The 13897-nt window shown below is 39.6% G+C and overlaps 1 protein-coding gene across 1 annotated transcript; it reads left to right on the forward strand.

Annotated features, from left to right (window-relative positions):
- Positions 1-6544: 6544 nt before the first annotated feature.
- On the forward strand, positions 6545-12248 carry LOC131225259 (autophagy-related protein 8i). The gene is made up of 5 exons (XM_058220757.1): positions 6545-6702; positions 6789-6844; positions 9365-9417; positions 11768-11886; positions 11986-12248. The coding sequence occupies exons 1-5, from the start codon at positions 6672-6674 to the stop codon at positions 12072-12074; spliced, it is 348 nt and encodes a 115-aa protein (XP_058076740.1). The 5' UTR covers positions 6545-6671; the 3' UTR covers positions 12075-12248.
- Positions 12249-13897: the final 1649 nt, after the last annotated feature.

Consider the following 13897-nt stretch of genomic DNA (forward strand, 5'->3'; position numbering starts at 1 on the left):
GGTTTAAGTCCCAACTACCTGGTAACTAGTCAATTGGAGGTGTACAAATGTTATTTTGAATTACGGAGTGTGCAAGCCACTAAAGGAGCATCTTGGATATCCTTGGGAGATCGGGGCCCAAACTGGACCAAGAGAAAGAGCATGAAAAATGAACAATGTCCGCCAAAATTTAAGAAATTCGTGCGGCGCACTTTGACGTAATGGACGTCGGAAGCTGGTTGAGAAATGAATGGCAATATCGTAAATATTCATGAATGTCATTACATACTACCGTTGAAGCTAAAACATACCGTGCGGCCCACCCGATTAACAAATCTGCCCCATTTTTGGACCTTAATCCTAGTAGGGCATGTTAAACATAATGAATAGAGCGGATCGTACATCTACAAATAGTAAAGTGGACTTTTTGAAAAATATCAATTCATTTAAATTTCTACGTGCATGGGGATTTCACGGTAAATACCATTTAATGCATTATTTACTTCAAATTTTAGACCATGGGTTATCACGGCATGCCAAAGACGGTGAATGGAGTAGATCTTCTGAAAGATCATCACAGGTGGACCCCACCTATTTTGAAAAGAAACATTCAAAAACTGGAAGTGACGGTAGTTTCCACCACCATGTCCCTACAACATATGAACCCAATCATCTGGTAAATTCCAGGGACTATTTTAGCCATTGACGTTCAATTTCAGAACAATCTGACTATTAGATCAACGAGAATCCACCGTTAAAGCTAGGAATCGACCTGTATGACCCACCTAGACCTTAGATCAGTCTTATCAACGGCCAAGGTCCGTTAGTGGAGCTTCTAGAACTCAATGGATGAAGTAGATTTGGCAAGGAGTTGATGGACCCTACCCCTAGATTTAGAGTGTGCACACAGCACGTGTGCACCAGCAGCACACCAAATGGCATGCGTGGTCAGACCAGACTCTGTCCCACCATTTCCCGAAAATGGGAATCCTCCCGCTGCGCTGCCGTTTAAACACGGCTCGTTGTGTTTTTCCCTCCCCCGTTTGATTAAGAAATGGTCCACCATGAGGGGCCATATCAACGATCCGAACCATCCATCTGATCAAGATGGTAGAGCTGACCAAAACGCCTAAGTCCCAAATGATTCCACACATGTACATGCACACAGTCCTCGCTGAAAATAGACCCTACAAAACACTATGTCCAAAATTGGCAACTGTCCTCCTTGCCACGAGGGCAATCCGCGTGATCTCCTCTCCGCCCAACCTAGTCGTCTTAAAGGAAGTCATCTCAGCCATCCAATGGCTCTCCACGGGGGAGAGGATTCCCGCCCACAGAGAAGCAAAACCACGACCGGTATTTACAATACCAGCCATGTGCAAAAATGGTTTCCACCAAATCCAATCTGGAGCGTTTGTTGTCAATCCGACGGACCAGGAGAAGGCTAGGCTATGTTAAAAACATGGGAGGATTGAGCAACAGAAGCTCATTCTCTATTCTTGCAGCCGTTCGAGAGAAAATGATCGTCACCTTCCACCCTTGAACCCATCACCTAAACCTTCCTCAAGCTTCAAAAAGGCTTGTCTGGAAGCTTCCTAAGACCCACACGAATCGTCTAGAAGGAGCGGATTGGAGGAAGAAGCTCCATATCTGAATCCACCATTTTAGCCCGGTCATCTTCCTCGTTCAAACTACACCGAGCCGCAGTCCAAGTTGGGTCAGTTTGTGCCTCACTGGGTTTCCAGCAAAAGAGAAAGAAAAAAAAAAGGAAGAACCAGGGAGCAAAGAGAAATAGAAGAAGAAAAGAAAGAGAAAGAAGGGAGTGTGAGTGTGCACGTTCCAACTCCAAGCCAAACTGAGTCAGGTAAACCTTCTCTCCATCTCCTCTTGAGACTCCAAACTAAGCTAAACAAGGACTTCATCAGGTCTTGTATCAAGCTGAAATTGACCCTTGTATCAAGCTGAAAACAGGCTTTGAGAGGAGCCAAAATCAGGCCTTTCTGGCCCCTACAACAGACTGAAAATGGCTCTCCAGTTGGGCTATTATCTGGGCTAAATGCCAGCCCAAAACTGAGCTGAAAACAGGCCTCAGCTGGGCCATGATACCAGCCTTCAGCTGGTGCATGAGGTGGGCTAAAACTAGCCCACGTTCTGGGCCTAGACTCGCCTCAAAACTGGGCTAAGATTAGACCCAATTCCAGTCAAAAGGGACTGGGCCGTGGTCAGTAAAGTTTGGGCTGCAATCTGGGCCTGACTTCAGCCTTGCTCCATCTCAAGTTGGGCCGCAGCTGACTTCAAATTCCAATGGGCCTCACTGTACAATGCAGCGGGCCGCACCTAAGATCAAAATGCACATGGGCCCCACCATATATACAGTGGGCCGAACTCTGGTCCAGATCTGTGGGCTGAGATCAACCTTAGTTGGGCTGTAATGTGGGCCATGGGCAGCCCCTATCATGAGCCACATTTTGGGCTGAGAACAGTCCTGGATTTAGGTTGAAATTAGCCCCAGTCCAGGCCTAAAATCAGGCCCAAGATTAAGTCCAGTTCGGGCCTTAGGCAAGGGCAAACTAGTGGCCCAATTTCCCATATTAATGAGCCCTTCAGACCCACACTAAGCTATTATTTTTGTATTATTGCCATTATTACTGTTAGGATTGTTAATATTAGTAAAGATTAGCCATTAGTAAATGATCTATACTAATATTAGTTATGGTAGTCAAGAATAAAATAAAATAATATAATATCATTACTAAATACTAGTGTCTTGTTTTGTCACTCTTAAATATTATTATAAATAGTGGATTATAATGATAATTATCATCATAATGATTTTTAGTAGCATGTTAGCTAATATTAATACTGTCATTAATATTAATAATTAGCTTATAGTTACTAGGTTAGCATGGTAAATAAATTTTACATTAATTAGCGTTCAAATCCCAGAAATATGAGCTTAGAACTAAACTCTAGGATGAAAATCCTAATTTTACATCAAAGCCCTAAGATAAGTAAATTCAAAACCCTAGGCCATGATCTTGACCTAGGTAGTACGTAGAACTTGGATCTAATTGTACAAGTTCATGATTTTTGATAGGATACGATTCTAAGGGTACAATTACTTAGCGACACTAGAAGGCGATTCAAAGTGTAAGGTGATGATTCTTCCCCTTGAGCTTTCCATCTTCTCATTAGCTTAAGATATAGTTTTTATTTAAATTTATATTTAATATCTCTCTCTTATAATCACATGTGTTAGCTGGTGGAAATTGAATTACTACATTGGCTGTTTAATGTTCATCCTATATATTTGTTCATGAATTATTTGTGGATTGCTCATGGAACTTGAATTGGTACACCAGTGGGAAACCCCCACCTTTATGTGTACACCCATACTTGGGATGTAACCCGACTGGTTGTGATAGTAATGGACCTTCGGCTCAGTGGTTATTGAATAGTGGTTTAAATTAACCAATGATGTGGGCCTACCATCCAGGGTTGTTGTGTCCAACGGTTTTCAAGGATGGTCTTTTATCGTATGATTTTGATACTCGCCCTATGTGGCTTATTTTGATATTTGTCTTATGTGTCTTGCTTTGATATCGCCGCATGTGTCATTGTCCTGGTATTTTCCCCATATGGGCTCGATGTTTTTATACTGTGCAACCATGCGATGGCAAGCCCCATATGTTATAATATGATTGACCACTAGTCGACGGTTTTTCCATTAAATATCCTAAGGTGGTAGCCTTATGAGCCGGGGATGGTGGTAATGGGACACTATGCCCGAGCTGTCGGCCTACGTTGGGCTCTGAGCTCCCCGTAGTGACCTTGAGCTTACCTAAATTGGCTGATTGTAACTGGACTAATAACGATTTGGCTAATCATGCATCCATAGCATGTTAGCGATGACGGGTGGTTAATCTGGATGCTGTAGCACGTGCCCTTAGGATCTTCGGGGTATCGTTTCGCTAGCTCCCAGACCACCAACTATCGACCCCTGTCCGACTGGATGATTTTTCCAGGTCGATGATTTGCATGGGTGACGAGCCCAAGTCCGGCTGGATGTGCATCCCCAGGCCGATGTGCATTTATGCATCCATGCATTTAAAAAGATTGCATCATGTATGGTTTTGATTACCTTGTTATTTTATAACTATGCTTACCTAATGCGGCGGTGTGTAATCTTGAGGGGAATTCACACTGAGCTGGCCACTCATCCATCAAATATACAACCGTACAGGTAGTGCAGGTGGCCCTGTTTATTGGTGAAGAGCAGGCTATGGTTGACAAGGGTGCATGATTCTATTTACTAAGGGCTGCTACATGATTTTACAGTTCAAGATTGTTGCAGTTTACCTTGTTTCACATGTAATATTATGTCAATTTTGTATTTGTAAGAATGGGGACATTGGTTTGTATAAGTCATTATGGGCAGCCACTTGTATATTGTAAATGAAAATTTAAACTTCCCTTTTAGCTTACTTGTCCATTCTACGCTCATCTGCTTACTCTGATAAAGAAAAGAAAAAAAATACGTGAATTTGACCATCCTTTAAGATTAACACTCGGGTTTTTGGGAAACGAGTCATATACTCGGCTCTCTAAAACACGGGGCATTACAGTTGTTAATGGTGGTTGTTCAATGACCACTTTTCCTGTGTTAGAGTTCACCTGAGACATGTATCTAGGGGTGTACGCAAACAAAGCTAGCTTGGTTAGCTTGCTTGACTCGACTCAAAAAAGCTCGATTCAACTTGGTTCGAAAATGAGTTCGAGCCGAGTCGAGCTGATTTTTTTAGCTCGAAAATGAGTTCCAGTAGGCCCCAGCTCGACTTAACTCGGATCGAACCAAGCTCAAATTGAACTTGGATTGAACCAGATTGTGACTCGGTTACTTTGATATTAAGGTTGCTCACCAAGTGTTTGATGAAAAATAAAGTGTGGCTAGTGGCAAGGAAGGTATGTACGTGAAACAAATACCCTTTTTTTCTTGATTTTTATATTGCATAGAATGTATTTGTTAAAATACATGTAAAACCATTGCTAATGTTTTACATACAGTGGGATTTTGAAGGTGCAGTCCAACTGTCTGTAAAAATGCTACATAGCAAACTCGGCTCGAACTGGCCAAGCTGCTGACCAAACCGAGCTAGCCAGTAAGGCTTGAGGATCGAGCCGAGCTTAGTTCGAGCTAAGGTCATCTGGTGGCTGAGCCGAGTTGAGTTGAGGCCAGCTCGACTTGGTTCAACTCAATGTACACCCCTATATGTATCTACTTCATTGTTGGGGGTCTATATTCTAAAATCAGCCAGAAAAACCGATGGATGGCGTGGATATACAAAATATACATAGAGGTGGGTCCCACAGTCAGGTAATCACCCCCTATGCTGTTACATCGGACCGCGCCTTTATTTGATGCTTGAGAAATTGACCACTGTACACCACCTTTTACCCGGCATCTTTTCAAAATGCTCCCAAACTTTATTTTTCCAAACTAACCATTTTGCACGGACACTATTTGCGAGACAAAAACACCTTTGTATTAATGGTGGCAATATACTTCTGGATACGGCTATAATCCGTAGCTATAGGTCATTTATGCATGGTTATTTTCATATGCAAATAGTGTCCGTACAAAATGTATTACGCTGGGAAAGAAAAGTTTGGGAGCGTTTTGAAAAGACGCTGGTACACAGTGGTCACTCCGGTAGAGAAGTGGATTAGGTGCCGCCCCGGCCTCGGCCTCACCGAAGACGGTGCGCCCACATTGATGCATGTATTCTATATCTATACCGTCCATCCATTTCTCCGGATCATTTCATGGCATGGGCCCAAAAAATGAAGCAGATCCAAAACTCAGGTTTATGTGACCTTATCAACTTGTTGGATGGCAAATAAACATTACGGTGGAGACTTGGAAGTTTTTAATGGTGGATCGTTCATTCTATACTGTTTCCTATAATATGGTGCACCTGAGATTTGAATCTATCTCATTTTGGGTCTCATCTGCTAAAATAATATGGAAAAATGGATAGACTGCATGGATATACAATATACAAATCAAGGTGGGCCATGGTAAGGGCCACACCTAATCCGCTCCCTCCGGTAGAGTGTAATGATCGAGGGAGTTGTTTGATTGGACCACGTGCATATTTTCATCACAGCTGGAGTAATTGACCATCTTAGCTCCCCAATCCTTTCTTGGAGTTGTTTGATACTCTAAAAGCGTACGATGCTTGATACACATGCACACAGATACTGCACACGTGGAATGCATCAAATCAAATCAAACAGGAGAAATTGGGAAACAACTGTCCCTAGACCACCATCCCAAAATCAGATTGGCTGAACCGTTCCAAATTCTGATTAGGGACACTGGTTTAAAGTAGGACCATTGGTTGATTATCATTTTAACTGTCAAATAAATGTCCACCAATAAAATAATAATTTATTAATATAATCTTTATTTTTTAATTAACGGTCATTTGGATAGTTAATTTGAACCACGTCAGCATTTTCTAAGTGCCTGCGTATCATCCATCGCATTCTTCCAGAGTACCAAAGTTTTTCTGTCCCTCCCGCGTCCGTTTTCAGGAAAAGGTGAAGGGAAGAAACCGCTTCCTCGCGCTTTTCATCCCTTCTATCAAACCCTCTCTCTCTCTCTCTCTCTCAAATCGCCATCGAAGAAGATGAAATCTTTCAAAGAGGAATTCTCCTTAGGTTTTCGTTTGTCTTCTAAATTCTCAGAATATTTCTTTTTTTCCCCTTTTCAACAATCTGAATTTCGCCGTTTGATCTTTTTGCAGAGGAGCGAACCGAGGAATCTCGAGATATCATCGCCAAATATCCCGATCGAGTTCCGGTAAGTCCCAAGATCGACCCCCTCTCGTCGAATCATCCCCACCGTATATCACACAATTTCTCAATTCAATGTAGAAAGAGCGTTAGATGAAATTATAGATTTTTAGCCGATTTTTTGGGATATTTTAGGATAAATAATTGAATTTCTAGATGTGTATTTTAGAAATTCAAGTATTTTGGTGAATGATTGATTTTTTTAAGAGAAATGCAATCATGTGGACAGGCTTACTGGAAAAATCTCCATTGCACACATAGAAATAGTGTTTGGTGATCGGGACCGTTGATATTTTGGTACACAGCCTCGATTGGCAATATCACGAAAAGAAAAAAAAGAAAAAAAAAAAAAAACTAGGAGTTGGATTATGATGGTCATCCGATCAGTAGCCTGAAAAGGGATGGTATGCTCAAACAAGACCACAATCCACATTCAATAGGCAAAGCTTACAACAACTGCACGGTCAGGGGTTGCCTGATCACTGCAATTTTCGTCCTATCATCCAATCAACATAGTGGCCCACCAGATCAACGGTCTGATCACCATTCATGTTTGCCACGTGTATGGTGAGGAAGGATCTGAATAGAACTTCGATGAGTGCATGCCATAATCGTTATGGCATTCCTCATTTCTTTATATTGCTTTTAATTGCTGTCTTTGTTCATGTTTTCGGGAGATGTTGGGTGTTAATTAAAGAGGGTTTCTGTCCTTGTTGGAGCAGTTTCTGCAAACTAGAAATATCTGAAGTGAAGTGAAGTGAACTTTTGGTCAGTACTTTCTGAGTATGAGGAAGAACTTTTTCATATTCAGGTTTTCGTTTTATGTAGGTCTAATTACTCTGTAGTTCTTGGTATCATGTCTTCTTTAGAATTGTAACTGATTTAAAAACTCAAAAGAAGTCCAGTTCGAGGTATGTAACGGACTAAGAAAATTTGACTAATTTAGGACTGTAATCTGTTAAAATAATAAAGAAGTGTCATTCGAGGTATATGGAGCAGAAATATGCTGAAGAATGTATGTTCTATGGTGGCCATGTCAGAAAGATCCCTCTCTGATACCTAATATAATCATTTGGATTACCGATTCTCCTTTTAGTTGTTGATTTACCGTAACCTCTTTGGGTCCTTTTTCCAATAGATGACCGATGGCTCTAGTTTTCTGTGTGCCAGCCGATAGTAATAAAGCTGAGTCTTTTGGTTTTTTTTGGGATCCCATTCGCTTTGTTGTTTGTGCTTGGAATGTAACTTAACAATATCCAATTTGAAGGGTGACTAGTAGTATTTTCAATGATGAGCTGATTTGCTGATGGAGAAACATATTTTTAGGCATTTGTGACAGCTATATCTGCAAGAATTACAAGGTTTCATAGTAATAAATGAATTGAGTTTGTTTCTTTATTTGACGAAGCCAAGAGGAATGGTTGCAAATCAGTTGTGCAGGCATTGAAAACAGAAATCTTGTTTGTTTTATGCATTATCAGATATGGCTATTTTGGGAGTTTTATATGTTATTAATAGCAGCTAAACTGTCTTCTTCTCTGAGCTCTTTTCGTGAATATGGATCCAAACGTGTTGGTTGCTAATGCAATTGATCAAGGTAGAAACTAATTGCAATAAGATTCGACATCCAGACTGAAAGTTCGAATCACAAAAAAGAGTAAAGATGTGATGACTGTGAACAAGCTTAACAGCCCCCTAGTCTTATACTAGAGATCACTACTCCCCCTCTCCAACACACTACCATAGAGAAACAAGAGCACTTGCTTAGAGAAAATATCATGCACCTGTGTTTTATTCCATAGGGCCTATGCCTTATTCATAGAGAGTGCTAGCAAGATTTCCTCTTTGAGACAATATCCAACATAATCTAAAGAATCTAAAAATAGGATCCCTTGCCAACCAAGATCTCCAAAATAACAAAACAAGAAAATATAATAATACTTATTTCCTAACATAGAGATCTCTAAAATATGAAAGCATTTAAACAAGAAAATCTAATAATACTTATTTCCTAAAAGAGGGATATTTTCCTAACATAGGAATATGAAAGATAGGGAATTAGGAACAAGGTTAAATAAAATTAAAAAAAGGAAAGGAACCTTTTGCTTGTGCACATGTGTGGGATACATAGCAATTGCATCAGTTTCCCACGTACATTGGTCATTCTGTGGACTTTGCTCTACATTCTTCTTTCTTCTTCTTTTTTTATGTGTAATACTTAACATTCTATTACAACTTATCAATACCAGTGTGTTACTGTAAGTTGTATTTTAATCCCAGGGTTAGTTAAAGAAGCACATGAAGGCACCAGGATATAAATGTTGTGGAAGGTTTAAGGAATTGGCAAACCCCAAAAAAATAAATAAATAAATTTTAAAATGCTGCAAATATAGAACTCGTAATCCACATAACATATAATGATTATGATCGAGTTACGAATATGCAATCTCAAACATGAAGCAAGTCCGAGTAACTTGAAAGTAACTTGAAACATCAGATTTCACAATTGCTCTTTGTGCATTTGCAGGTGGTCGTCGAAAGATACTCAAGGACTGACCTTCCTGAGATGGAAAAGAAGAAGTGAGTCCAAGCTTTGACCTGGGTTATGCAAGTTCATACCTTTATGTTTTTCAGAGGCAGTGTTTTAAATAGCAAATAGCATGTTGCATAGCATTCACCCCTCTAAAGCATGAGACATAAGCTGCATGCCGTGTAGTGTAAGCAACAAGCTACTTGATTTTTAATCAAGATTGTGCTTGGTGCACCAAATATCATGAAATTTCATGCTACTTGCACCAAATTAGACTGATAATAATGAAATTTCATGATATTTGGTGTAACCAAACACATTCTAAAATAATAGGAAAATAGGAAGTATAAAAATAAAAAATAGAAGTGCAACCGATTTAATCATGAGCATCATCTAAGCCTTATCCCAATTAATTGGGGTCAGCTACTTGAATCCTGTTCCACCATTCCTGTTTTGATTTGTGATGAAAGTTATGGCATGAGTTTGATGCCGGCTCCCAACCTGACGCAACCCTCCTTTATCCAGGCTGGGACGGGCAATGAGAGCACAAAACTCCCACAGGTGCAATGTAGATACAGGTTGATTACAAACAAGCACTATCTAATACTCTATTACTTAGGTTGATGACAATTGACAAGTTAGTGGAACTGATTTAATACAATTATATTACTTGAAATCATTGAAAATATGAATAATTTTAATGTTTAGTGAAAAATAACTTTTAGTGTAAGCTAGAACTTGTAATGTAGGCTAATTACTGTATAGCATTGGTTACATGTGAGTTATTTTTGTGAGGTACGTAGCCTAAAGCCTAAGCTACACTACATAGTGTAAGCTATTTAAAACACTATTTGGAGGTAAATGATCATTATCACATGATTCACATCTGACATTCTCTCCATCATTATTTCACTGTTATCAGCTTCAAAGAACTTGTCACCTTCTCATTGACATTCTCTCCTTATTCTTTTGGGCATTGTGGGACTGGACACGAGACTTCCAGTTAGCTTGTATCAGAAACTCTACTATTGATTGTAGGAAGTTTATGGTCTATTCATGGTGAAAAGATGGCACCTGACACCATGTTGCAAGCTGCTATTTTGTTTTTGTATTATTTTAACTTCCATCTGCACAACTCCTAAAAAGTAATGAGGTAGCCGATTTTAATGAGGAGCGCCTATACCACAGATCTGACATAATCTTAGATCAAAAGACGTTATGGCAACTGTACAAAAATTCTTAAAAGGGTAATAAAGCACTGAAAAGTTGGGGTGGAAGACTATACACAGAGAAGAACCTTTATGACATCTCGTCTTTTCCATACCATAGAATTTTTTAAAGAAAAATGGCTACATTTATCATGGAAAAAGAGTCTGATGAACTATGCGCCACAGCCAAGACAGTGTGTATTAGCAGTTGAAAACGTACTCTACATGGATAGTTTACTCCAAGCATATGCCTATTTTGGACACATACTGATATAATTAATGGACACATGTTTGGATAACACTGCATGCATATTCTCCTAAGATAGTAATCAGATGATTTATTTGCGAAAAGGTCCAGAGTTTTGTCCTATTAGCTTTTGTGGGTCTCATTATAATACGAATGCAAGAGAAATGACCAGATGATTAAATAATATCATCCCTAAGATTGCCTTCCCGAAGAAAACCAAGATCATGGACGGATTAAACACATCATTTAGTGCTCTGTTTAATACCCTGCATAGAGGACATTTCTCCACAATCCTCTCACCTGTCCCCTGTAGCAGAACATAGCCTTCATAAGTAAAGAGAGCATATCACTTCTCTTACATTTAGTTTTGGAAGCTCTTCACTGTCATCACATTGTCTCTGGGGTTTGCTTGATTCTTCCCCTTTATTTTCTCCATACATCCCAAATCTTCTTAATTCTCCAATTAGTTGGGGTAAGGGCGTAAGGCTTAGATGATGATGATCGTGATGTCTCGTTCTTCTTGACCAATACTAGCTTCTTTCTAATTTAAGTAATAATGAGGCCAGTCCCAATTTTTTAATATGAAGAGGTTGTAAAGTATCAAATTAAGTCTTGTGACCCAAATGGCTGAGTGAAATTATTGAACAATAATATATCCAGGTTGGCAGCCAGGCTTCAAACTCCTGCCAAGCTACCATGAGAACGAATCCCATTTCCGATCTGATTGAATTGTGAAAAAGGATACTTAAAGCTGGGACAAGAGCATGACTATGATGAATAAGATAACAGGTTTTGCTGGTTTAATATTGAGCCCAGCCAGCAATTTAATTGCAGACAGCCTTCTCTTTTCACTTCTAAAGAAACAAACCACATGGATACAGCATCTCTTCCATTGTACTTTACTTTTTTTTTCTTTTTATTCTTCTTCTTTTTTTTTTTGGGCAGATACTTGGTCCCCCGGGACATGTCAGTCGGCCAGTTCATCCACATCTTAAGCAACAGGCTTCGTCTTACTCCCGGAAAAGCTCTGTTTGTATTTGTTAAGAACACCTTACCTCAAACAGGTACTGTCTGTCACACGTTTAAGGCCTGGCCTTGTAGCCAAATACTGTTTCTCTGATAATTGAAACTGCTAATATGTTCTCCTCATGCATGTTCTGCAGCCAGTCTCATGGAATCAATCTATGACTCTTACAAGGATGAAGATGGGTTTCTCTACATGTGTTACAGCAGTGAGAAAACATTTGGATAAACCTATATTGATCATTGTTTCTGAAATATCATGTATATTCTGTAAAACCTGTTGGCCTGTTTATTCTCCAACATGGATGGATCTTTTCAACTTAAAAAATGCATCCTATGTAGATACTAAATTGGAAAAGGCTATCAGACTCGATTCAGATTATGCTATTTAGTTTGATGTGTACATTGGAATATGTGACTCAAACCATGGCATCTATGGTTGTGCCATATGGTGCAAGGCCATCTTTGGTTGCTACGTGATATGCCATGTGCTTGCTGATGTTTATGGACATGGAAAGCTTTTTCCCAACGAAACAATGCATGCCACCCAAAGTTTTTCTTTGGTTCTTCATTTTCATGGCCTCCGATGTAGATTTCAAAACCCTTCTTGTTGTTGTTTTTTTTTTCTTTTTTTCTAAGACCCCATTTGGATAGGAGGAATTCGCAGAAAAAGAACTGGTTATGTAGAACATTAATGTTTCCATTGTTTGGATTGCAAAAAATAGTGAGCAATTCTTAATTTCAATTCTACTAAATTTATTCTAGTATGGAAATAATGAGTAAAGATTACCTATCTTAAGAAAATCATTATTTTGCACTGTTTGGATTGCAATACAATGTGAGAAACCGTATCTAGCATTTATCGAGGTTTTTTCCTTTTCTTTTTTATTATTATTATTATTTTGGTTGGAAGAGAAATCATGATTACCATCTCCACAATATCGGAAATTTGTGCTTGCGAAACAAATGGGACCTTCGAAAATGGAATCCGTTTTCGAAAAATGCCAATGGAAATAATCATTATTTTTTCCCTGTCTACATCTTAAACTCTGCCACTGAAACAAGGCCTTTCTTATCTAGATTGTTATCTAAGTTCTTGAACTGCTGCTTCTACTAATTCTTCTATTCATGAGGTGGTGTTTGGGTGTTCGGTGGTTGGTATCACTTCCTGAGCACCCATTGATGTGTTTGGGTCACTTTCTCACCTCAACAACCATGATTCGGTTTGATGCTAGCATTAGCTAGGGTAGCCGAGAGCACCCAAATGCACCTTCAGTTCCTTCAGATTCTTGAGAAAGTGTTCTACTCCTTGCACCGATCAGGATTACCGTTTGGGCACTAGGTTGCATCATCCATCCCAAATATCTGACCTGTCTGCTCATTATGGGCGCCCCATACATTGAATATGGACTGCCAATCAAACCATTTAAGCATATGTTTGTCCTACACACGTGACCTACCTTACAAGCAAACCTGCCTGATTTTTTGGCCAAAGCGCATACAGCAGGGGGGCCCTGCATCATGAACGGCCGCTTGCTTTGGCATGTATTGTAGCAGGCTTAGAAAGGCCTGTGGCTTGAGCGTAGCTCTTAGACTGGGACTGGAAGTGTATCGGCTGTGAGCTCTAAACTTGGAACCCAAGCGATCGTCAAGTTGTCCATTTGCACTTGGGGTAATAATGGGCTGGGCCGACACTATAAGATCCAGGCCTGCTACATCAGGGGCTTAACACAGCAGACTCAAGCGCAAGAATGAAAATTGGTTAGGCCCATACCCAGCTTGACCAGCAATGAATCAAATGCGTATTTTCTAGGTGAATGTTTCAAGCTGATGTATCGCCAATATTTTCGACAACATTATTAATATATCGGTCACCAAAAATTTGTTTATTGAAAAAACTCATTTAAAATTATTTTTTTATGGGCACATGGTTGTATGATGAAATGCATGTTTGTATGACGATGGATGGTTGGATAAATATTATGTGCACACACATGTAAGGATCATGCACATATATATGTATATATGTGGATGCATGGATAGATGGTTGGA

This window comes from Magnolia sinica, chromosome 14 (assembly GCF_029962835.1).
Source record: "Magnolia sinica isolate HGM2019 chromosome 14, MsV1, whole genome shotgun sequence".
Classification (NCBI taxonomy): domain Eukaryota; kingdom Viridiplantae; phylum Streptophyta; class Magnoliopsida; order Magnoliales; family Magnoliaceae; genus Magnolia; species Magnolia sinica.

Excerpts from the sequence above, each read along its gene's own strand:
- LOC131225259 (XM_058220757.1), top strand. The coding sequence starts at position 6,672 with ATGAAATCTTTCAAAGAGGAATTCTCCTTAG. Across the intron at positions 9,418-11,767 it reads CCTGAGATGGAAAAGAAGAA|ATACTTGGTCCCCCGGGACA; the intron begins GTGAGTCCAAGC and ends TTTTTTGGGCAG. Across the intron at positions 11,887-11,985 it reads GAACACCTTACCTCAAACAG|CCAGTCTCATGGAATCAATC; the intron begins GTACTGTCTGTC and ends CATGTTCTGCAG.